The sequence below is a fragment of the Bos indicus genome, chromosome 1 (assembly GCF_029378745.1).
Source record: "Bos indicus isolate NIAB-ARS_2022 breed Sahiwal x Tharparkar chromosome 1, NIAB-ARS_B.indTharparkar_mat_pri_1.0, whole genome shotgun sequence".
Classification (NCBI taxonomy): Eukaryota; Metazoa; Chordata; class Mammalia; order Artiodactyla; family Bovidae; genus Bos; species Bos indicus.
The window spans coordinates 87,761,146-87,787,684 of record NC_091760.1 but is presented as its reverse complement, the minus strand read 5'-3'; the positions used below and the strand labels follow the sequence as shown (position 1 = coordinate 87,787,684).

Sequence of the window (26,539 nt, the reverse complement as noted above, 5' to 3'; positions counted from 1 at the left end):
TCATTAAATGTAAATACATACATAATGTTTGGAATGTGATAGACAATGTTCACTGTCCGTCCTGATTTTGCAATGTAATTTCATACTATTCTATAAAATGATGATGTTCCATTTAAAATGACTATTTATTAAAAATGTGGACAGAAAATGATAATTGTACCTTTTGGCCAGAAACTTTAGCTATAAAATTATCATACCACATTAGTATTCTTTCCAAGGTGTTTGTATGCTAAAACTTTTCCTTTTTAAAAAAATGTATAATAATGTGAATTGTGTTGCATATTAAGATATAAACTGCAGGTTTGTAATAATTTAAAAAAGAACTATGATCCTTAGGGACTGACAAAAATATAGGGTTTCTGCCTTGAAATATATTTTTAAGATTAAAAAACATACTCTCAAGGAAAGTCTTCCTTAAGGATGAAAATCTGTGTGACCCAGACGCACTGAGTGCTAAGGCTAAGAAATGAAAAACCTACAGTCTCAACATACATTTCCGAACCTCTTACTTTGGAGGGTCTTATGGATCAAATCGGAGAAGGCAATGGCACCCCACTCCAGTACTCTTGCCTGGAAAATCCCATGGATGGAGGAGCCTGGTAGGCTGCAGTCCATGGGGTCGCTAGGAGTTGGATATGACTGAGCGACTTCACTTTCACTTTTCACTTTCATGCATTGGAGAAGGAAATGGCAACCCACTCCAGTATTCTTGCCTGGAGAATCCCAAGGACGGGGGAGCCTGGTGGGCTGCCGTCTATGGGGTCGCACAGAGTCAGATACAACTGAAGCGACTTAGCAGCAGCAGCAGCATGGATCAAATTTTGTCCCCCCAAAACTCATATGTTGAAGTTTTCACCCCTGGTACCTCAGAATGTAACTTTATTTGGAAATAGGGTCATTGGAGGTGTGATTAGTTGAGTCAGATTGGAGGAGGGTGGGTCCCTAATAAAGAGAGGGCTTTCCTGATAGCTCAGCTGGTAAAGAATCTGCCTGCAATGCAGGAGACCCTGGTTTGATTCCTGGGTCGGGAAGATCTGCTGGAGAAGGGATAGGCTACCCACTCCAGTGTTCTTGCCTGGAGAATTCCATGGACTGTAAAGTCCATGGGGTAGCAAAGAGTTGGACATGACTGAGCGACTTTCACTAATAAAGAGAGGAAATTTGGACACAGAGACTGCATGCATACTGGGGGACATGCACATACATCATGTGAAGGTTAGAGTTATGCTGCCACAAACTGAAGAGCTACCAGAAGCCAGGAGAGAGGCCTAGAGCAGATCCTTCCCAAGCACCTTCAGAGGGAGCATGGTCCTGATGACACTTCCTCTAGAATTGTGAGACAACAAATCTCTGTTTAATCCACTCATTTTGTGGTATTTTGTCATTGGGGGTCCTAAGAAACTGGTACAGAAGGTAATACTAAAGGTACTGGGATCGCAAGAAGTTACACATGCTTTTGATTTTTTCCCTCCAGTATCTCACGGGTCTCTCTGTTATATGTCAGAAAAATCAAGGTGAAAGGCAGCTTTTGAGTTGGAAATTATGTTGCTCTCTCTGGTGAGTCCTTCCTTTGGGACTTAGTTCTTTCATCATGGGGAGATGCAGAGGGTACTGGAATCAAGATCTGAGAATTATGCTTTGTAGCTTTTTCCTAGAACAGCAGGAATTTCTCCATGTATCGATTCTCATGGACTTTCTTGCAATTAGAGACACAGGCTCCTCTGTATTTTTCTGGGGGTTAGCTCAGTTTTGGGGCGGTGAACGCCAGTTTCATAGAAAAGAAGGATTAAGCTGATCTGACAGGATCTGAACTTGTCCTGCCTAAAATGTACCAGGCATAATTTTATTTGCTTGACTAGTCAAAGTGATAGTTGAATTTAGAAAATGATTGCTTTGCTGTGATATAGAGAAAGTTACTGCATCTGTAAAGGGAGGTGTTGGTGTTCTGTTTTCACCTGATACCTCACAGTGATGGTAACATCTGTTAGAGCTTACATGGTGTTAGCACTTACATAGATTGCTTCATTTAATCTTCCCAAGTAACCTATGAGATATAGATCTTACTATTATTAGACAGACGAGGAAACAGACTTAGTTATGCAACTTGCCCAAGGACAGGAGCTGCTAAGTGGCAGAGCTCGGGGGGAAATCACAAAGTTTAACTCCAGAGACTGTAGGCTACACTCCCACATCAAGTTCCGCTGTCTTGTTTTAGTTACTCTTATTGTTGTAATTTTTAGCATTTCTTAAAAACCACAATTTCCTTCATCTGTGATTTTCCTCACTTACTTAAAAGTATAATAAAACTATGCCAGGAAGCAGCCAGCTGAGGACATGACGGGGAAATGAAACTTTAAACAAGACAGTCTGTAATTATGCTCTCCTTTCCCCTTTAAATTCTCTCCTGTAATCCAACATAACCTTTCTTCTTTGATTCTGTACATCATTCTTTCATCCTTATTTGAACAACATGCCTTTGAATGTGAATGATGATTGAATGAAATCAATGCAGAAAGGTTGCCACTGAACCAGAAGGTGAAAAGCAGTTTTTGAGTCAAATTTGTTGTGGCCTCAAAGTAAGCAGAACTTAGGTGACTTAGTTTTCGCATCTGTGAGAACTGTTAAGTGCAGAGGATGCTAGAGAGGGTGTGATTGATACACTGGTATCCTGTATTCACTCATTGGATGACTACTTATTAGTCCCTATACAGATAGTTTAGTTTGAATACATTTAATTCCAGAACAATGTTCAAATAAATTCTTGTAAGAAGGTAATTCTTGGTTACTTCTTACAAGTAACCCATTTATATGACAACAAATGAAATTCTCTCAATAATATACCAGGTCTCTAGGACATTTTAATTGTCATTTCAATCCACTTGAAAGGGATGTCTATATTTTTATTTTATTAGACTTTCTCATATATAATATTTCCATCCAGAACTTGAAAAAACCTTACTCTGAAAGAAACACTTTTGTTTTAAAGATTTCCTATATGATGTGACTTGAGATGCCATGATGTAAATATGAAAATTGGCACTGAAAAATGATTCATTGCTAACAGTGGTACTCTAATGTTCAGCAAAAGTGGTTGGATAATATCCATTGGCGTTTCTTAAATAAACAAAAGTGATGAACTGGTTTATGTTGAAATAAAGTTTCATCTGGTTGCAAACATTATTCTCCACTTAAAATGCATTGTGGAAAGAAATGTGCATTTTTCTACTGTGAAAATTAACTACTTGAGGATAAGTTAAAAGTGAAAGAATTACCGGCTGTGTTGGACGTTACTGGCCTTGCTATTGCCTCCGATTTGGTTTCACAGAGAAAGTCATCGATGGAGGGGCTCAGGAGGGGTCTGCTTTCTTGCTGTTCATTCACCAGCTGAGAACAAATGAACACAGATGTCAAAGGGCTTTGTCAAAGTCCAGAATCAGATGAATTAAAATGCAGCCTTGCAACAAAATAGGAATAGCAAGCCTACCAAAAAATCAATCAATAAATAATGGGTAGGGGCAAGAAAGGAAAAAAAATAAAGTCAAGGAATGGGGAATAAGCCTTTTAGCACTGTCATATTTTTGATGCAGCAAACTTCTCAAGCTTTTTTTCTCCTCCTAGAATGGTTTCAGAATTATTCTCTAATTTCACTATGTAGAATATGACACCTATGGAATCATAGTTCCTGAGGGCCAACCTCACTTTTCACTTGGCCAAAAAGCTCTCACTGAGACCTGGAACAATGGTTTCAGACCTTGAGGTGACACATTCTGGTTAGGACTGGTCCGTCAGTGCTGTAAGAGCACACACACACGTGTATGGAATAAATGCTCTTTTTCTCCCTCTCTTAAAAAGCTCAAATCACCTAAAGATACACAACCTCCCTTACATTTCCTTGGAATTCTTTCATGCAAGTATTTTGAGAAAGTAGAAAATATTGCTATGTTAACTTGATATATATATCAAATATATATATATATTTGTGAAAATCTGCATGTAAAGTAGATTTCTGTCAATTCAATTCAATTGGCTTATTCTCTAATTTAAGAAATCTTTCAGTTTGGTATTTATTAGGTCTCATTATCAGTGGCAGCCAACTATTTACTCCCAATTATTCTGCACTTCTTTGAATCCAAACATTCTTAAGTTCTGTTTCTATGGTTAAGGGAAAAATTACACCTAAGATACACAAGTGGTTAGGCCCTAAATGAACTGTCCTAGTTTTCTGGGAGTTTCTATCTTGGCCTTTCTTAAAATGGGCATAGTCATCTAGTTTTCTACTTGTTACAAGAAAAAGATGTGCCAAAAAATCTCTAGATTTTTGAAATGCTTATTTGCAAGGCTGTATTTTAGGAGACACATAAAGTAACAAATGAACTGTTTTGAAGTATTGCCAAATCAAAATATGTTCTATGACTCACTTTCACTTCATTATTTCTCTGGCAGTGTTAGTGGTATTATAGCTTAGAGCTTATGGACAATGACAAGAGACTTAGATAATGGTAAATATGGGAAGAAAAATGCAATTCTATCATTGGAGAAGGAGGAATATGGAAACATTTAGTGATTATTTGGGGATGAAAACCAAGAGGCACCTTTAGTAATTTTACACATTCATGCTATTAGCCTAGATAAATCTCAGATCTTCACTGCAGTCTAAATTTTGACAGAGTGTTGGCAATTTAATTTTCATACATATTAATTTGTACATTTTATCCAGGGCTAAGAATTAATGCTCATTTTCTTTTGGTGTTAAAGTTACAGAGATAGAAAAATTTTTAATTATTATAAGTTTTAATATTACTGTGTATGTGATGGGTTAGTTACTAAATCATGTCCAACTCTCTTACAACCCCATGGACTGTAGCCTGTCGGGCTCCCCTGTCCATGGAATTCTCCAGGGAAGAATACTAGAGTGGCTTGCCATTTCCTCCTCCAGGGGATGTGTATAAAGACTTAACAGATTTCTATCAATTATCTGAGGTCTGTGTTGATAGTAACCTTTCTGGGGAATGCTCCTTTAATCCATGAATGAAACTCCTGAGCTTCTTTGCATTTTGTCTTCTGAATTTGAACATTCTTAGATGTCACCCATCCTATTTAAATGATTTTTTTTTTTTTAATGTTGAGGGACTATGGGTCTTCTATGTTTCTGGGATAAAATATATTCAGTTCAGTTCAGTCGCTCAGTCGTGTCCGACTCTTTGCGACCCCATGAATCGCAGCACGCCAGGCCTCCCTGTCTTTTTGTAAATGCCATGGTTTATGCCAGCTCTTCTGAAAGTATGATTAGTTTTCCAGGATCTGTTTTTCATTTATAAGTGGTTCATGTAAAAGCTGTGTTAACACAGTTTCTTAAAGAACCATATATTAAGGTATGTTTCTTGGTAGAACTTGCCCTTTTAACTCTATGTACTTAGTGTCATGAACCCATCTAGTAGGACATCACCATAGTGATGTGGTTCTGATGTTGCAACAATGCCTGCCTCTGGGCTGTGCCATTCTCATGGCTGTCGAGTGACAGCTGGATTCTGCTGTGCTATACACATCATGGAAGATGAAGGTCACCATCAAATATGACCCTGTGCTATACTCGTAGAATTACTTGTAACAGGCTTACATTTATTATGTTGTGCATTCTGATCACTAGGTCTTATTGACCTAGGTCAAAGTGAAAACGTGCAAAAACTCAATACAACTTTGACCTTAAAATATGTATAAATATGTATTGTGATGTCATAATTCTGTCAGCCATTATTTCTCTGAAGAAGTCTGATTTTGTTGATAGATAACTAAGAAAATTTATTCTCTTAGTCATGGTTTTGAGAAATATCAATTATTATGTAAAGATATATAGGTTTACATTTGCACAAAACCGTCCTTATACTTTTTTTTTTTTACTTTGGATACAATTAAATTCCTTTGTAAATAAAAGGACTATTTCCAAATCACAGTTTTGTGAGTAGACATGTGGAATTTAGACCTAGGTTATCTATAGTTTCCGAAGACTACGGTATTAGATTTCTGTAGATACTTTTAATTATAAACACTGAAAAATTACAGTCTAAATTTGATAAAAGTATTCTAGAAAGTAAGACCTTTCCACATAAATATCTAAATGGAAAAATAAAGGAAAGGAAAATTAATTGAAAGACCTGTATTTTTAGGCATCTGCTTTATCAGAAGTAATAGTATTTTATTTATTTACTGAATCTCTCTTCTTGTTCAAACTTCACGCTTATTGTCTAGAAAAAGAACTTCTAGCACTCAGATTTTTTTAGCATAGGAAGAACACCAAAGAGAAGGTTGTTCGGAGAGACCCTAGACAGCTCAAGACTAAAGAGTGGCTTTTCCTTGTAAGGTGTTTTTCATACCTACTGTCTTATTTGTGACCATTTCACCCCTGCATTGGAGTTGTTACATCTGTCCCATTCTCATAATTGAGCTCTTCCCGTGACTTCCTTCCATAGATACATATCAAAGAGGAAACTTCACATGACTTTCTGAGTCTGCTTTTCAAGCTAGAGAACAGTTTAGCTGTCAGGAAATGCTGAGCTTAGAGTAGAGGATTGAGGCAGGGCTCAGGGGTGAAGAAGATGAAGGGCCCAATTTCAGATCTCATGGAAAGGTAATTTGGGAGCTGAAAGTTTTTTGGTTCTGATTGAGATATGGAAGATGAAACAGGAGATATCATGAAAAACACCTTTTCTTATAAGTTCTGAGGTCAGAGGCTATGTCTCTCATATTTATATCCTTCCCAACTTTGAATAGAATGTCTTTATATAAAAGGGGCTCAATCAATGGCTACCAAATAAAAATCTCTCTTAAAAAGTCCTATTCTGAACTGTATCTTCAGTTGGATGAATTTTAAAATCATTATTTTATCCATATTTAGCCCCATTTTCTTTTTATTTGTATAGATAAGAATGACTTTTCACATACTCCTCTCCTGATTTTCAAAAAAATGTATGGCTTTCCTGTGGTGACTTGAGAGTAAGCTAACCTTTTAGGTCCTAGAGGAATATTGTAAATGAATTGAACCCCCCAAATAGTTCCCCTAAGCTTTGCTTCCAAATAGTATACCATTTATTCTGTCTCTATTCATTGGTAGGATATAGGTTATTGACTTTCTCTTAGAATTACTTCCTTGTGTTTGAAAATACTTTATGAACTTACCTCATTTCATCCTTTTGGCACAGAGTATATTGAAGTATAAAATAATAAAAGGTGAGTCAAAAGGGTTCAAGTTTTCTTTTTTAAAAACTGAGTTGGAGTAATTCAATTTGGGTTCAATCAGATCAAAACTGAGTTAAAATTACTCACTTCATTAGTCGCTAAAGACCTTTGTCTCAAATTTACATTTAAAATTTTCCTTTATTATCCTTCTTTGTCCTCTTTTCAGTATTTAGATTACTTCAAAGGCCTTTCTAATGGTGACAGAATCTTATTTCTCTTTAAGAACCCCAGTCTATTGACACATTGTCTGGTAACCTTTTTCAGTGTTAAGCAGTGAGTGCATTTTTACAGCATCTCCATGTTCCCACACTTTACATAGTTTTATAACCTTGGTTCTATCTGTTTTCCTCCCTCTATACTATAGTCTCTTCAAAGTTAGAGACCTTATCCAATTAATTTTTTTGTCTCATTTAGAAATTTAATAAATGTTGGCTGATTTTATACAGCCCAACTGAATGGCGACTTGTACAAAAGAACGATCGCATAGGCTTTCTCAATTTTGTACTGGGCTTGATCAACTCAGAGAGAGGCCAGTGGTCCTCAGAAATGTTTACTAAATTCCTGGCAAATTTTAAGCCACAAATCTGAGTCCATTTTTCTCCACTGTCACATCACTAAAATGCATGGAAACCTAGAAGTAGATAAAGGAACATTTCCAAATGCGAGGCTTCTACCAGTAAGTCTAAAATGCAGAGTGAATTCTTAATGAGAAAAACTGAAATAAAGGCATGGACCTGCCTCATTGCATCTTTGGAAGCAGGACATGGACCAATGCAAATGTGAAGCTGGTGACACTTCAAGAAATAACACCACTACCTCACTCAGGATTTTAAGTCAGAGATATAAATTTGGAGATTTTGAGGGAAAACTCTTACATGATCAATGGATATGGAAACAAAAGGAAAAAAGACAGGTGAGAACTTGCCTGTAGGAGCTTGTTGTCACTTAGTATTCAAAAGCCTATTGAACTTTTACACCTTCCTTGTAATCATAGGTTGTAAATGACATTCAGTCAAATGCCTTCAACTTACTTATGACTCAGTCAGACCAGCTGATGTGACTAATAGTAGCCACTCAGGACCAAACTGGTTCTTATTTTATATCAATACTGTGTTCAGTGTTGAGCAAAATGCAAATATTACCCAGCTTTAATGAATTATTGTCTGTTTTAAAACTTTGTCTAAAAATGCATTTGCCTTAGTTCAACTTGAATTTCCTTAATATAAATGTTAAAAATTAAATTATTAAATTAAAATTAAATTATTATCTGCTCTAAGGAGTATTTTGTTTTTAAATGCTGCCTGCTACTTAAGCTCCATTGCATTAAACATAGCTTATTTTGTGACTTAGGTCTAAGTTTATTTATCTTTAAATAATATATTGCTTAGGTGTTTCATTAAAAAATATAGAGCTAAAGTTTGTGATAGCTTATGTTACTAAGAACTAACTCCAAATTCAAATACATTTTAGGTGACAAAACAAGACCTGTAAAGGATTCATTTTTTATAATTTTACACTTTAGATTGATAATCTTAATCTCTTGTTTTAAAGTAAAATATTGTTTTTTTAAAACATTTTAGTACTTAAAGAATAATTTTAAGTTAAAACATCGAAGCTAATAAAGAACAGTTAACAAATATCTCATATTTATAATGTTGATTAAAAATTTGTAAAAATATACCAGTCTTTTTAACCTTATTTAAATAATAGAAAAAATTAAGATTGTTTTGTTTTTATATAAATAATAACACAAATATGTTTTCAATAGATACATCTTTATACATTTTGAAAATTCCTTTATTATTTGTATTCTCTTGATTAAAAGTATATGTCATTTGTTAAGTAGATTTTGTTCATAATTTTGTAATTAAATTGTGTATGGCTTTAATTAGTCCTATCCAAGATTAGAAATGTGTGCAAAGCCCATCAAAATAGTCTCCATATTAAAACTAAATTGACTCAATCCATTGAAAAGACAAAACAACTAAATCATTACTATGTACCCTGTAAGTATTCAGCCTTTGAAGGCTTTGTGACAGTAACTCTGCCACCTGATGGAATTGATTTATGAGCTAATAGTACTAATGGCCCTGCCCCATCTCTTGTTCTATAATGGGTCCCAGTGGAATCTGCCTGTAAAGGATAGTCATGTGATAATTTTCAACTCTTTGACTTGCTCTAAATGCCAACCAAATATTTTCCTGCCAGGATAGTTGCTGCTGCTGCTGCTGCTAAGTCGCTTCAGTTGTGTCCGACTCTGTGCGACCCCATAGACAGAAGCCCACCAGGCTCCCCCGCTGCTGGGATTCTCCAGGCAAGAACACTGGAGTGGGTTGCCATTTCCTTCTGCAATGCATGAAAGTGAAAAGTGAAAAGGAAGTCGCTCAGTCGTGTCCGACTCTTAGCGACCCCATGGACTGCAGCCTACCAGGCTCCTCCATCCATGGGATTTTCCAGGCAAGAGTACTGGAGTGGGGTGCCATTGCCTTCTCCGGCCAGGATAGTTAGAGCCTTGTAAAATGTGAATCTATTCATGGGGAAATGAACAATTACTGTTTATAACTTGGGTAATACTACTATCAAAGCAGGACAGAGAATATAATTAAAGAAACTGTTTCAAGTTAGTGATAGAAAATCCAAACAAGGCTGTATTTAGCAATCTTGCATTTTTCCAATTAAGGACATTATTCTATCTTTATTAGACACAAAATTAAATCAATATTGAAATGGGGACAGATAGGAAAACAAAGGCTGAGTTAAAAAAAAAATTCCCTTGACCCAAAGAGGTCTGTAACACATAGTTTTGAGACACAGCAGAAGATGAATTGGCTGTACCTTGCTAACAAAAGTATTCAATACCAGGGCAGGTGGTTAAAATGAAAATTTTGAAGGTTCCTAATGAGAGAAAAGTATTCCCTAAAGCCATTTCATTCTCATAAAGAAGAATAAAAATTTTTCTATGATATACTCAATCTTCTGGTACATAGTTTTTCCATCTAGACTGAAACTGGATTTATTTATTCTATTCAATGGAAATATAATGAGAGCCTGGTAATTTAAAATTTTCTAGTAGCCAATTTAAAAACAGTAAAAACAAACAGGTGAAATAATTTTAATAACATTTTATTTACTCCTGTATATCCAAAATATTATCATGTCAACATGTAATCAATGTAAAAATTATTCATGTGATGTGCTTAGTTGCTCAGTCATCTCTGACTCTTTGCAACCCCATGGACTATAGCCTGCCAGGCACCTCTGTCCATGGGTTGCCATGCCTTCCTCCAGGGGATCTTCCCAACCCAGGGATTGAACCCAGGTCTCCTGTATTGCAAGTGGATTCTTTACCATCTGAGCCATCAGGGAAGCCTTAATATGACAGTTTACATTATTTTTCTTTGGACTAAATCCTCAAAATCTGGTGTGTATTTTATACTTACAGCATATTTCAATTCAGGTTATCCACAACCATGTGTGGGCTAGTGGCTACTGTATTGAATAGCACAAGTCTTTATTTCCTGAACTTTATTTCCTCCAAGAATTGATGATTCACATATTTTTTTCCTTCAAACCTCTCATCAATACACATTTGTTTCCATATTGTTTGATTTAAAGTGTTAGTCTAGGACAGAAGGAACTTAAGCTTCTATGAAGAGCTTGACATATTGTTTGCCAAGAATTACTAATAAAATGAAACAAAAAGAGCAATTCTCAGGGGTCAGACAATTTCTGAGTTCAGGTCACCTGGCCAACTCTTCTGTTCTGTTCAATTTGTTCAGTGTACTATAGATGACTTGACTGGAATATGCTTGGCTAAATCTCTCTAAAAGTAATCCTAAGAATCACATAATACAAAAATGCTTCAATATAAACTACACTTACCAATCTGTGGAATGAACAATTACTAAACTAGTTAGGCACTCAGTGTTTCAAAGACTCATTCTGTATTTGATCAATTATGATTGTCCTGAAGACATTATTGAGACAGCAGCACTTAGCTCCTGACATTTCTGAAATCTGTGAATGAGCACCAGTGATGAAGATGAGTCAGTGTGTCCCGCAGTATGCAGCACTATGTCATAGGAGTTCTACAGGAGACACGGGACAGACATGTGTCAAGACACTAACACATTCACACAAGATAACGAGTAAGAATGTGGTATGGTACACAGATTGGATGCTGTGGTTGCCATGAGAAGTACTCACTTTTTCAGATCATTCTGCTGCTTTTTGGCTTGTGCATGCCACTGGTGCATAGCAGGGAAGAAGCCACTTGTGTGTGGTGGAAAAAGTATATCAACTAATAAAACCGCATTTGACTGGGAAATAATTGTATCACAGCTATCACAGGATTAATTTCACAAAATTATCAACACAATAGGTGCATTACATTTTATGAATCAGAACTCTTCATTTGCTGATTCATAAATTAGCCAGTATGCAACAAGAATATGATGCATCAAAGAAAGCATTAGATCATCTTCATGCAGTAAAATTGTAACTATTACTTCAAAAACAGTTAATGCAACATTAGACAGGGATTAAAGAAGGAACTTGGTACACACAAATATTCTGAATATGAGAAAATGGTAATAATCGCAGTTTCTTTTCTGATTAAAAAAAAATCCAAATTCTTATTTTGCATTAAATTTAGTTTAGGTTATTAAGGTAATTTTGGACATTTGAAAAGGATTATTGGGCACTAGAGCCTGTGCTAAATTCTGATGTCCTGAAATGATTTGTTGCAGCACAATTACGCCAACTGCAAATTTGGATAGGTCTTATCTACTGGTGAATATGGTTCTACCATTAGCCAAGAATTCCAAGTAGTTCTCACCTCCCATAGCATTTACCTGAGGAACTGTGGACTGTATATTTTGGACATGGATTCTACAAAGGGCAGGAAATCAATGTAAAACTGTACATGTTTTACCATGTAAACTAACTAAAGAATGGAGGCCTTGATAAATATCAAGCAAATATCTTTCCAATGATTACTTGTGTCATTGGCAAGAAGCATCTCTTCTTTTGGATAAAACAAAACAAAAACTAAAAAAAAAAAACTCACAACATAAGATTATCCCAAAGTCCTGGGAATCGTCAATAACTTTTATTATTCCATTTTGATGTAATATGTTATAATTTTCATTACTTACAACATAGTGTTTAGAATAAAATAAAACCACACATGTTGGCAGCAGCTGGGGATGTGATCTGATGCTCTTCTAAAAATAAGTTGCCATAATTTAGCTTTTGATATAAATGCCTTTCATGAGGAATTTAAATGGACATTTTTCTAAATTGAGATATGTTCATATAATTGGAACTGAATCACTGCACTTACTATTGCATTATGGAAAAAAAAAGAAATGTTTAATATAACAATCTAATCTAAATTATAAGATAAATGCAAGTAAAAATATTTTGCATTTAAGAATTTAAAACTGATAGTTCCACAGAGTGGTGATGAGTATATTATACATATGTATGTGGATTTTACAGGGTGTTTCAAAAGTCCCTGAGGACATACAGGATTCACTCTCGGCATGTCTTTGCATACAAATGTAAACCTTTTTCTATACTTGTTATAATAAATGCTGAAAATGGCCCTCATGTGCTTTTAATAGAGATGATATTTTTGTTGCCAAGGTCACCAAATAGAAGAGGGATCACAAATGCCATTTTCTGCATGGGGACTCAGGGACTTCTGGCTCATTCCTGTAAATTACTCATCCACATAAATATGTATAGACATATATGTAGTATGCATAGTCACAACATAAATATATTTAACATTTAAGAAAATTTAGATATTCTACTGGTAAACTGACATATGTATGCAATAAAGTTGTATTTATCCACAGGAATTTTTTTTTGGTTGTTGTTGTTCAAATGTACCATTATCTTAATTGTACTTTCCCAAAGTTGTTAACAAGACTCCTTTATAAAGAAGCAACATGTTTTACTTGCACATACATTTTCTTTTCTTAACTAAAGTTGAGTAATGAAAATTAATATCCACGAATATGTAACTAAATGATGGAATTTTCATTTAAGTAATTTTGGTTTTCGTTTTATACTGTATAATTGTTTCATTGAAACTATGTTTTTTAAAAATTGGATCGAGTTAATGTTTTTTTTTTTCTAGTTAAAAATCACAATATCTGATATATTAACATATGTCAGCTTCCTACAGGAACCCTAAGGGTCTGCCCACCTGTGATGTCATAGTAAGGAGGGGCTTTTCTTCAGCAGACTCCTCCCTCGGTATCTCCTTCATCACCATGGCAACAGCCTTATCTGCCGCCCTAGAGCCTTTTCCCTATAACAGTGAAATCAACAATGACTTGTGTCAGGAGAAATCTTTAACTTATTATTTATCACAAGATATTCTAATGTTTAAGAGCAATCCAACATAAATGAAGAGGTAGGCTGCTGCAAGTGAATCTTGAGGCTTTTGGCTGAGGAGAAAACACATGAAATCTGAAAAAAGATTATCTGTGAACTTTTTAGTTAACTACTTTTTCACCTTTACAGCTGACATATTATATTTAATTTTAACATAGTATTTTATATGTATAATATATTTTAAGGCAATTTACATGACGACAATTTTTTTAGCATTGATTTTAAAACACTATGGATTGCCTGTTATGTTCATTTAAAATTATTCCTGTATAATCTCTAAGTGTTTTAAATGACAGTAAGGAGTCTAGGATAGGGATTAGGATCAGGGTCTCACTCCCACAGAGGAATTTTGCTGGGTGGTCTCTGGTGTCTGTCACTTTTGATTGGATTGGGCACAAAAAATAAATGTGTCATAAAACCTCTAAAAATTGTTCAGCAGCCTAAAGTCACAGAAATTCACCCAGCTTGTTTATTTTGGGGAGGTACTATGGAAAAAAATGCAACTCTCAATGTTCTTGAGATAAAAAAATGTTAATAGAATTTTAGAAATGTCTTTTAATTGGAGAATCTCATAAATTCACATGTAAATAAAGGATGATTAATAATAGAGGCACTGATATACTGATATGTACAATTTTTTGGTCTCACACAAACATAATTATGGACTGTAAGGGGTATGCTGGCTTTCTATGGTTTTAGTTTATTATGTTTTTGAGGGTACATAAGGCATAATAGAAAAAAACAAACAGAAAACAAAATATCACCTTCCCAACCCAATTAGCAACATCTCATACTATGTAAAAATTAAATCATCTTTAAGCACTTTAAAAACAAAAACTTCCACTGTCCTTGGTCTGTGGGCAGAGCCTCCCTGGAGAAAACAACCTTATACTAGGTACAATGTGACTATCTGTGTTGCAAATTTATGTAAAATACAGATGCAGCATACAGAGATACCATAGGCCAGGAAACAAAAATGGACATATGAGGGTCCGTTGTCTGAAAGGAAGTTAAGAGCTAGGGTCAATATTAACTCCAAAGATTAATAAATCTTGATAGTCTCTATGCAACTAAAAAGGATAGACTTACATTATTATCTTTGGTTTGCACAGGGCTTTAAGTATTTAGAAGGTAGGTTGACTCTAGGAAGCAGAATATCCATTTTTTCAAGCGTTGCCTTTCTAAAATGTAATGAGCGGCAGTTTTTATTTATGAGAACCAAGAAAAACTTTGTCTAGTTACTACATTTAAAACTGTGTGAATCTCTTTACTATGCTGAAAGCTTGTTTCTTTGGTTTGTTAACTTAAGAACTAGCATTATTGAACAATAATGTGTTATTTCTACAATATAATATCAACTATTAGAGATTTTATTGAGCAGATATAACAGCAGTAATTTTCTTAAGTGTTCTGAAAAGTTTATATGGCTACAATGCTTAGATTAATTGAATTCTGGAAGAATAAAGGGAAACAGTGGTTAACTGTATAACAAATCGGGGTACGTAACGATCCCAGGTGTTTCCTTTAGTAAAGCACTGTCAACTTCCTAATATACATACAGTTCTGAATTCTGGAAAATGATCCATGGCACTGCTAAGCTATTTGACATGTTTTCAACATGTAAAAATTACTTGGATAAAACATTATATACAATAAGATCAGTATGTCTTTATAAGCTACACTCATTTACAAACTTTATATAGTTTAACATATTTTTGCAGCGTATTTTTTCAAAAGAGCAAAATCATTTGTGAAGAATTTTTTCCATGCTCCAAGAAGTATAATAATATAGCAATAAACAAAGTGGCATGCTTATATTAAATTCCTAATATATTTTAAAAACATATCTAATGTTACAAGTTATAATTGAAAAAATAATAATTCAGATTCTTTCCTTGGGCTAAGAAATAAAATCAATTGATAAGCATCTCAAAAAATTTCAGGTCGGTATTTCAATATACTATTTATTTGAAATGCTACCAATCCGTAAACAATGTATAGGTATTTTTCACATGTGCAACTATAATAGCTAGAATTAGCAACGGACATGCCATTTCACTAAAACAAAACCAAACCAAAACAAAAATTAGTCCTTTCATGCTGAACTCTAGAACAAAGCAGTGGTCAGCTAGAAAGGATATATAATAAACACATGCGGTGCTTTTTATTTCTTGCAGAAAAACCCACCAAAGCCAGGGTCAGGTCACTTTTTTGAAGACAGTGCCACTTTTTCTTCAAGGTTACACCTACTACCTGAAAAAAGTCATGACACCCAGGTTAGTGCCTGCTAGCAACTTTGTTTCCTTTACAGCCTCTTGGCTTTTGAGTTATTACCGGATGAACTTCACTGTTTCAGAAGTGTGGTACAGCTCCAGAACAGAGTGGGAAGGTTGGCCACGTGACATGTCCACAGTTCAGACAGAGCGTCTAAAACCACTGCCAAGTCATGTGAACGCACTTACATGTCAAAGCAAGATCCCCCTAGGTCATATTGCCACTTAAAAATTAAAATCAAGATTTTATCTTAAAATCAAGCTGTGTTATTTCTGACTTGTCCATTTATCTTGTGGGATAATGCTTCTAGAATTCAGAATCTGGTAGGTAACTGAGTTGGCAATTCATGAAACTATACAACTTGGCTTATCAGCAGCTCTGTAGGACTAACAGTAATACAACCGCACACGTTTTACTTTTCTTTTTTAAATTCAGTGACTTAAAACATTGTAAGAAAGAAATACACATAGTTATTCATACTTCAAGTTCAATTTTTTAAATATAACTACACCAAAAGATCAATATTAATCTATTATTTGAAACAACATGAGGACAGCAAAAAGGAAATATATACTGACTATACACTCAAGCATATAAATGGGTTTAGATTACATTAAGCCAGTATGCTTGTACATCATTCTAGCCACAACAGAAAGGAACAGTGAAACTTTGTAAGTTGATTATCACATCATGACACCCTCCAGAAATTATATCAGCCCATTTCTTTTCAAATAGTACTTCAAAATCACCTTTTTCCACTTGCTCATTTAATCTCTTGAGATATTTTTGACTGGAAAACAGTATCAGCATAAAGGGAAATGTCTTTCATTTTGCGTGATTTGCTAGAGAAAATTCTTTGATTTTTTAAAGTTTCTTTATCATTTTGTTTGTTCACAAATGAAATATATAAAATAGTAGCTTTTCTAAGAAATAATAATTCTTGAGAATAATCTTTTAATTTCTATTAGAACACCAGGCATAAATGAATGAAACACAGGGAGTACAGTAATGACACTAACGTTTATTATGAAAACTCAATTTTGTCCCACTTCTATTTTTTTAATATAGAATGTAAGAAACAGAGTAGATGGGATTCTCCAGGCAAGAATACTGGAGTTGGGTGCCATTCCCTTCTCCATGGGAACTTCTGACCCAGAGACGGAACCCAGGTCTCCTGCATTGCAGGAGGATTCTGTTACTATCTGAGGCACCAGGGAAGCCCTAGAAAACACCGGAAGTCACAGAATCTTAGGCTGGGTATCAGGCTGTGAAGGTATCAGGTATCCTCAGATGAGGTGCTGGCTCCAGGTCTGTCTTGCAGAGAAGGGATCTAACCTCTTTGGAGAAGCTACTGTGTGCTGAGCATGCTGCTGGGTGTTTTGCATGTTTTTATTGATTTGATCTCATGAGAACTCTGTGGGCTAGATGATATTATTGTCTTTGCTAGACAGTTGTGGGCTTTGAGGCTCAGAGACAGTACAGTGTGATTTAGCCAAGGCCTCAGAGCTAATCCAGGATGGGAACCCAGACCCACCTCCCAGCCTGTGTGCTTCCTCGTCTACCACTCTGCTCTCTCTCCATCTGGCTTTGTGAGGTGGAAATGGTCAGTAAGAATTAGCCACCCACAACTTCACTCATGAGCACATTTCTAAAAAAATGTGTTTGTTTCAACTATTTCACAGAAAACCAACCTAAACATCTCACGTATACACACTTCTTTCTGTTCTGTAGATCTTAATAGAGATTTATAAGTTTTAGCATCTCTCTAATTCTTTTTAAATGCTAACTCAATGCCACTAAATACCATGTTTACTAGAATTATCCTGAGATCTATTTTGGACACATGAAATAAAGTAATTTCAGAGTGACTCAGTACATCATCAGCAATTTTGTAGTTGCTGCTACTATGGAATTTGTAACTTAAACCATTTTTATCATTGTTTTAAGGATAAACTACAATCAGGTTTACAAGTATGAATGCATTGAATATATTTTCCTCATACATAACATATATATAAGCAAATACCTGCCATTTGGGTCATTTTAGCACAACTGTTTGAAATGAACTGATATTCAGTATTGCATATGTTGAAAAATTATATATCTCATAAGCTCCAGACCCTGGACTTACATGCACAAACTGGTCACAAAAAGGCTAATTTCTGATGGCTATTCTTGTTGCTTATATGCAGAGCCAGGATAACCTTTTTTACTTGAGAAGGTAAATGTCATGGAAAGTGTCATGCTCTCTTCAAACTTCTCTTTCAACACAGGAAAATGTCAGAGCAATATTCCTTGAATGGTGGCGATCTCTGCGTACCACATTATGTCCTTTCCTAGTTGTGTGTTCCTGTGGATTTCCTCCAACATAGAGTAGGGCTTAAACCATTCTATTACAGTAACATTTAACTCATTCCCTTCTTCCCCCGTCAACAAAATTTTTTGTAAATTTTAAAATTTACAAGTAGAACTAAATCTGAACATACTGCTCAATCGTTGTTTCTAAACATCCTGAAGGAAGCACAGATCTGGATGTAAATAATTGGGAAGCACGGATAGAATTCTCTCTTTTCTTAATTAGTGACTCATATGTGGAATTCACAAATCATAATGAATTCACCACTGGTTCCATGATTTGTTTATAGCTGGAAATACTTTGATTATTGATTCTTTATTAAGGGTAGTCAAGTTGCAGTAAAGAAATTGATGCCTTTAGTTAAAATAATGTCACATGGCATTTAAAAGAAGGACATTTAGTTGATTCTCCATATCTTTCTTACTATCTTTTTTGTTTTCACTGTAGCATTGTTTTTTTCCAGATGACTCTCCAAACCATCACCTTTTCCATGAAGTCTTCTGGTGTGAATGAGGACTGATTCTAATTACATTCTATGATATAACTCCCATGGGGCTCCCCTGGTGGCTCAGTTGCTAAAGACTCTGCCTGCCAGGCAGGAGACCCCGGTTCAATCCCTGGGTTGGGAAGATCCCTTGGAGAGGGAATGGCAAACCACTCCAGCATTCTTGCTTGGTAAATCAAGAAGTTACCAATACCATGCACAGAGGAGCCTGATGGACTACAGTTCATGGGGTTGCAAGAGTCAGACACAACTTAGCAACTAAACCACTACCATATAACTCCTATATCTTCAGTTTGTGTTATTTGGTACTTTTTGCTGTATGTGGTATATGTGTATGTGGTGATGGGAGAGCCATGGACAACAATCTCTTTAATTCTAAACCTCCACACATGAAAGTCCCTGGGATTTTAAGCTCTCTGCATGCACACTCATTGTCCTTGGCCTGAATGATTGCTGTAGGGGGATCTTCATGACTTCTATAGGTCCTCAAACTTTTGCTTTAATGGGACCTTTTTTCCATAAAAAATGTAGAAGGTTGTATTTTATGACTAAGCTGTATCAAGAAAAACATAATCCAGACCAGATTTGTTATTAATATTACAAATTCCTTATTATAATAGTCATTTGAGGGATTCTGATTTTTAAGACTGATACAATGAAAGCATTTTCATGGGTCCTGAGGAGTATCTTGGGCCTTCTGAATTGTGTTCACTGTGCCTAGTATGCCAGTTGACCCTGGGTTACTGTCTTCTCAACAGCCAGGGTGCTATCCCTGGAGCTGCTCTCTGTCCCACCTCTGGGTGGCCCATTTTGGCAGTGACTGCTTCCACCACCCCCTCAGCACTTCCATCACAGCTGTTCCTGCCCTAACAGGTCCCTAACCACCACTCTCGCTCTTACTATTCTTATTAGCATTCAAAGAATCTCCCCTAAAAGCAGTCAAAAATCATAATGGGTGCCCAATCAGTAGCTCTCATCTTGTAGTTCTTAAAACACACTCAGAAAACTTGGAACATTTAGTCCTGAAGCAGAACACACTGGCGTGTAAAACTGATGGTGACTCTTAAACTGTTGTCTCTCCCCAGAAAATTAGGCCTCAGCACTTTAGTCTCTCCTGCCTCAGAGTGTCTTCTTGACCATCCAAGAGTACTTTTGAGGAAGCGAGTCAGTATCTCTTTTTTAAAAAAACAAATCAGCCTTCAGTGACCAGAGTCACCAATTGATTCCAAAACACTCCTTATCATTTTTTCTAATTACACTTAGAAAAGGGACCTGGGTCTCTTGAGGAACAGAATTGCCCCATACCCAAAATTTCTGAGTTGTACATGCAGATTAAGCTTCTCCTGGGCACCTTGCTATATAATCCTTCATTGAGAAAAAAGGTTCTGTGACTGTTTTATCAATGGAACTACCTTGTGTGAGCAAAGGTTGTGCTTGTTTCTTCTGAACTACTTGCATTATTTGGTATAGTGATAAGAGACTCAAGTTTACTCAGTATATACAAGTAACTATTAAAAACCTGTGCAAATTATTTAAGGTATTGAAATCACATAATATGGCCAAATTTGACAGAAGGTGATTTTGAATTACATAAAAAGTCTGAATTAGACATTTAAAGAAATTAAATAGTTTCAAGTATCTAAATAAAAATTCATTAAAATTAATAAAGTGTTGCCAAGTAAAGATGCTTAAAATTGGCTCTGAAGGACAGATAAGACTTCCTTCTAATTAATAAGATCCATTTGCTCACAATTTACCATTTGTTTGTTCTCTGGAGAAGATTAAACATTCCCCATCTCACTCCCACCTTACCCCCAGGCTTATTTACTCTGCTTAGCAAGCTTTCTTGACAAAAGGTCAAAGTCACAACACTTAGTTCCCCTATCATCTATAACAGTTCTCAATTAGTGAAGTTTTATTATTAGGCTTACTCTGATTAATGTTGCTCTAAATTATTTGGAACCTATTTCACCTTAATATTGAGCATATTTTTAAGCAAAATGACTGAAAACATAAAATCCTAAAGATTACTTTGTTATTTTTTTTCTTTTCAAATACAAGCACTCCAGACTTGTATCTGATGTGCACAAATGGATGGATGTCCAACACTTAAGAGAAAGTAAGGTGTTATGAGAATCATACATCACCAGCATGGATAATTGCTTAAACTCTGTTGAATCAGTGATGTTTTAGGGCATAGGGGGAGGTGAGAAAAGGTCTATTCCTGGAAGGGGTTAGGGAAGAGGTATTCAGGTCTGGTTTCTAAGTGTTTGTAGTTAGCCAAGGTGATGTCCTATACAAGATAGTAGAATGTGGAAGACTAGTGGGAAGGAAACTCGGCAGGAACCATGTACAAAACACTGATTTATCATTTCTGTCTTTCCCATTTATTCCTGATTGGAAAGTTTTCCAAAGGAAATATAATGAATAAGAATCCCTGTAGGTAAATATGTGGTTAAGACCATGAAACAGTTCCCTTGAACTGATTACCCATGAAACTCTTTTTCTTTTCAGTGATTAGATGCATCCCCCAACTTCTTGGGCTTTCCTGGTGGCTCAACAGTAAAGTATATGCCTGCAGTGAAGGAGATAAAGGAGATGAGAGTTTGATCCCTGGGTCAGGAAGATCTCCTGGAAGAGGAAATGGCAACCCACTCCAGGATTCTTGCCAGGGAAATCCTATGGACAGAGGAGGCTGGCGAGCTATAGTTCATGGGGTCACAAAGAGCTGGACACAATTGAGCACATACACACATCCTAACTTCTTGCCCCTAGTAAGTAAAATCTATTTATTGTGGCTCAGACAGTAAAGAATCTGCCTGCAATGCAGAAGATGTGGGTTTAATCCCCGGGTTGGGAAGATCCCCTGGTGAAGAGAATGGCTACCCACTCAAGTATCCTTGCCTGGAGAATCGCATGGACAAAGGAGCCTGGCAGGCTACAGTCCATCAGGTTGCAAAGAGGTGGACAGGACTGAGTGACTAACACTTTCACTTCTTTTTTTTTTTTCCAAGTCAAAAGAAGGAATTCCATTCCTCTACCAAATTGGAAGCCTTTAAATGTTGACTGCTGTTATCTTAGAGCATAGAAATTGAATCCCACCTCCTTTAAAAATAGATGTAATTACCATATGGTAATGTATTATTACCAAAGTTTTGAATTTGAGAAAGCAAATTTATGCAGATGTCATGAGGTAGAATTGTACTTTGTCCATTTTATTTCTAGAGAAGGACTTGTAACTAGTGAACTTGAATTCCCCTTTATGAATATTTCAGGCAAATTCTATTACTAATTTATGAATAAGAGCTGTGGACTTGGAATCCGACTATTCAGTAGCCTTCTTTGTAGCTTTAATCATTTTCTGGCAGGTGCAAGTGTTTTACTAGTTTGTTCTCCAGTCACCAAATGCCCCAGTTTTGTTGATATAACTTAGGAAAACTAAATTACAGAAACTAGGTTAAATTCACAAGCTACTAGCCAAAAAGTTCTGAGCTAAGGTACTCCATCTACCTGACTTACCTGAAACAGCTCTAAGAGACAAGCTGAGGCTTTCACCATTTCTGTTCTAATATTATGGATCAGACTGTAGTGTCTCTGCTTATCTTGATAGTCCTCTGGGGGTCAATATCTGAGTTGGCTCCTCCCTAATGCCTTCTGGTTCCTTAAAAGGATTAACAGTCTTTCTTATTCTCTGGAGAGGAGCTAGGGAAAGTATGAAGAGACCTTGGAGTGGGGAACCCCAGTCACTGAGTGGCCATGAGATTGACAGTGTATAGAGCCAGTTAAGCATCCATGGTCAATGGAAGGGAACGAAGGATGGCCATGTGGCATGTTGGCAACAATACTGGGACTGGAGTCAGAAGACAGAAGTTTCAAACCTCAGCTCTGCCTTTTATAAATTATTCTCTCTAAGGCTTCATTTTGCCTTCTGAAAGTAGGATAGAAATCCTACCTAGCTACTTCATAAATTTGTGAGAATTAAATGAGAGTATGTATGAAAGCACTTCCACAATGCCTGGCAATGGTAGGTACTTGATAAATATTAGTCATGTATAGATATGAGAGTTGGACTATAAAGAAAGCTGAGCACCAAATTGATGCTTTTGAACTGTGGTGTTGGAGAAGACTCTTGAGAGTCCCTTGGACTGCAAGGAGATTCAACCAGTCAATCCGAAAGGAAATCAGTCCTGAATATTCACTGGAAGAACTGATGCTGAAGCTGAAACTCCAATACTTTGGCTACCTGATGGGAAGAACTGACTCATTTGAAAAGACCCTGATGCTGGGAAAGATTGAAGTTGGGAGGAGAAGGGGATGACAGAGGATGAGATGGCTGGATGGCATCACCGATGCGATGGACATGAGTTTGAGTAAGCTCCGGGAGTTGGTGATGGACAGGGAAGCCTGGTGTGCTGCAGCCCATGGGGTCGTAAAGAGTTGGACACGACTGAGTGACTGAACTGGACTGAACTGTGACTGCTGAGTTCATGGACTCTGTGGTCTAAGTGTCCTTATGAAGTAGGTAGCAAAAGATACAACATTGTGTTTGTGAGATTCATCCATGGAGTAAGTAGCAATAGTTATTACATTCCCTCCTCTGTATAGTGTTTCATTATCTGAATATACCGCAATTTATATATTCAACTGTTGATGGACATTTGGGTTGTTTGTAGTTTTTGGTTATTAGAGACAACACTGGAATGAACTTGAGTTCAGATGCTATAAGGAACAAAAGAAGGGCAGTAGGTATGAAAGTAGTAAAGGTATTTCAGTAACAGCAACAGAGGCAGAGAATAATCACAGCATGGATAAGAGACCAGGGTTGGGACAACCCACATCAAAAAGGACTAATAAGGCACAGAAATCAAGGATCCAATGCAAGACTGGGATGCTGAATCTAGCCACCAGGGATAATGAGAAACCAGTTTTTAAAGGGTTGAGATTATAATTGTTATGGTCTGAATTATGTCCCTCCAAAATTCATACACTGAAGGCCTAACTCCCTAGAAGCTCTGAAAGTTACAGTATTTGGAGTCAAGATCTTTATTAAAGTGGTAATTAAGTTAAAATGGAATATTGATGTTAGAGTAGGTCCTAATCCAATATGATTGGTATTCTTATAAGAAGAAATTAGGACACAGAAGGAAGGTTATATGGAGACACCGGGAAAAGACAGTCATCTATAAGCCAAGAAAACTGCAGAAGAAACCAATCCTTCTCTCACCTTAATCTCAGAATTCTAGTCTTCAGAACTGTGAGCAAATAACTTTCTGTTGTTTAAGCCACCCAGCCTGTGGCACTTTGTTATGGATTCCTAGTAAACTATTACAATAATGAAACAACTCCCTGTCATTACAAAGTAATCTTACTTTTGTATCTGAGTAAACTGTTTAAAAATATCCAAAGACAATTCAATTACAAGTTTATTTTATTTTAAGCCTTCTCAGTTAATTTCTTTTGTGATTTCTAATCTGATCAAAAGGACTTCTTAGATATGGGAAACTAGAAATGCTCAACCCAGGTGGCCAAAATTGCCACTTTGGTGATATCCCATCTGGGACTATGACCTAAGTAATTGTCAGGAAGTATTGCCTACAAGAAATTCAAATGAAGACTATGCCTCAAGTGGAGTGGTCAGCCAGTGCCAACAGATGTTGTGTGTTCATTCCCAAACTTGAATTGAGCTTCTAGCCTCATGACCTCAGATTATACATTTAGAACTTCTTGAAAAGAATTTTCTTGTGAAAAACAAATTTCTTTTGATTTTGAAATCTGAATGCTTCCAAATTTTTAAATTAATTCCCAATTAAAAGTTTATTAAATTATATAACTTTTAGAGACTTCAATTAGATAATACATACATCAGCTAAATATCAACATATAATGTTGCTGCTGCTGCTGCTGCTAAGTTGTTGCTTCAGTCGTGTCCGACTCCGTGCAGCCCCATAGCCAGCAGCCCACCAGGCTCCCCAGTCTCTGGGATTCTCCAGGCAACAACACTGGAGTGGGTTGCCATTTCCCTCTCCAATGCACGAAAGTGAAAAGTCAAAGTGAAGTCGCTCAGTCGTGTCCGACTCTTAGCGACCTCATGGACTGCAGCCTACCAGGCTCCTCTGTCCATGGGATTTTCCAGGCAAAAGTACTGGAGTGGGGTGCCATTGCCTTCTCCCAATATATAGTGGTTATGTACATAAACAGAATAATTGAAAAAATAAAATAATTGGAAAATAATATGTATCACAGGTAGTTTTTTCAAAGGTTCTTGCTAATATCTCTGCAGCTTACTGTGGGGGTAGAGCTTACAGCTTGTACAGAATGAAGATGTCACCTGGGTTGATGTCCACAGGGGACTTTAAATGAATCAGGATCCCTGGAGTGCCTGAAAGTCTTTCTAATCATCTAATCTGTAACTCACACTTCTGTTGTTATACAGATGATGTACTAGTTCAGTTTGCTGAGATGTCAGACTTTCTGGCTAAATCACAGTTTGATTAATTTCGAATGTAGGACACATAATTATATCAATAGATAAATGAAACTTGCTCTTGAAGCTTCCACTTAAGTGCTTATTAAAAAAACAACCTCTCCCCCACTGCATGCTTTGAAACCATGATGGTGAAAGCCTGGATTAGGAGGACAACCAGGTAGGCCATTCTGGCTGGTCAATGTTCTAGAGGTTTTGAAGTCAATATTTACCTTGTGCCTAGTCTCATAGCCCATTCTCTATATTATGTATTTCTTTCTTTTGAGTTTCTCCTTCAACTGACAAACTGGAACAGGAAAGAGATAGTCATCAAGTTTCAATTTTTTCGTGGGTATAATTCCACCAAGTTGTCAAGGGATACCCTAACCCAGCAGTGTGCAGCAACATGGCTTTATACATATGTGGTTACTGAGGTTAGTTAGGTGTGGTCTGTGTTGACAAAGCATGGGATATGAAGTTGGAAACCCAGGGTTTGAGATATAGAAACAACATTTTGCATTTTTGTGTAACCTAAGGCTGAGAGCTTAGTTTTCTCAATTGAAGAGTAAAATTAGTATTAATAACTGCCTCACTGACTTTGCAGGGTTTTTGTGGTGATCAAATAGATAACATGTAAAAGCGAGTATTCAATATGCACTAATAATTTTATAAATCAGTGAGATCCCATTAGCTAAGTAAATTATTTTCTACATGTACCTGGGAGTCTATAGTATCTTCAAGAGCTATTTATTATTTTAAAAGAATAATTTGATAAGGCTACACTGTAATGAAATGAAAAAGTTAATGAACTTCCCCTAACAATAGGAAAACAAGGCAAGTCTGGATCTGGCCCGTTAAAGTAGCAGTTGCAAAATTCCAAGGTACCATTAGATTGCTGATGAATTCATAGACTGTGCTGTGTGCTCAAAGGCTGACAAGTGTAGGGCCATATTATGAAACCTATTCAACCAAAGTTATGTAATCACAATAAAAAAGATGACCTTCAACTTTCAAAGTCTAAGAAAGGATTCAACATAGAGGACCTTAAAACTGTCAAAACATTTCTATAAGTTCCAAAAGTATGTATTTCTACTAACGAGCTCTCTGGTTTGTCTAATGAATTATAAATAGGCGCCACCTTCATATCTTGCTCCTAATTCTGAAGGACTGGAACAGTTCGGTGGGCCATTGAGTTCATGGAGGTGTTGAGTCATTTCTACGCTCTATTTTAGGCAGATTGCCTATATCGCCTCTACTGGAAATATATCTATAATCTGTGTCTCAAGTCACTATAAGCAGA

At 36.3% G+C, this 26,539-nt stretch overlaps 1 protein-coding gene across 12 annotated transcripts in view; it reads right to left on the bottom strand.

The window, feature by feature from the left end:
- Positions 1–26,539, bottom strand: part of PEX5L (peroxisomal biogenesis factor 5 like) — a 319,912-nt gene that overhangs the window by 159,888 nt on the left and 133,485 nt on the right. For 8 of the 12 annotated variants that reach the window (XM_070791517.1, XM_070791492.1, XM_070791538.1 and 5 more), the window contains 2 exons: positions 13,451–13,555; positions 3,273–3,384 (listed from right to left, as the gene is read on the bottom strand). In XM_070791517.1, coding sequence (XP_070647618.1) covers positions 3,273–3,384; positions 13,451–13,555 — 217 coding nt within the window. The remainder of the gene's footprint in view (positions 1–3,272; positions 3,385–13,450; positions 13,556–26,539) is intronic. The other 4 variants (XM_070791531.1, XM_070791548.1, XM_070791498.1 and 1 more) reach the window with 1 other exon arrangement.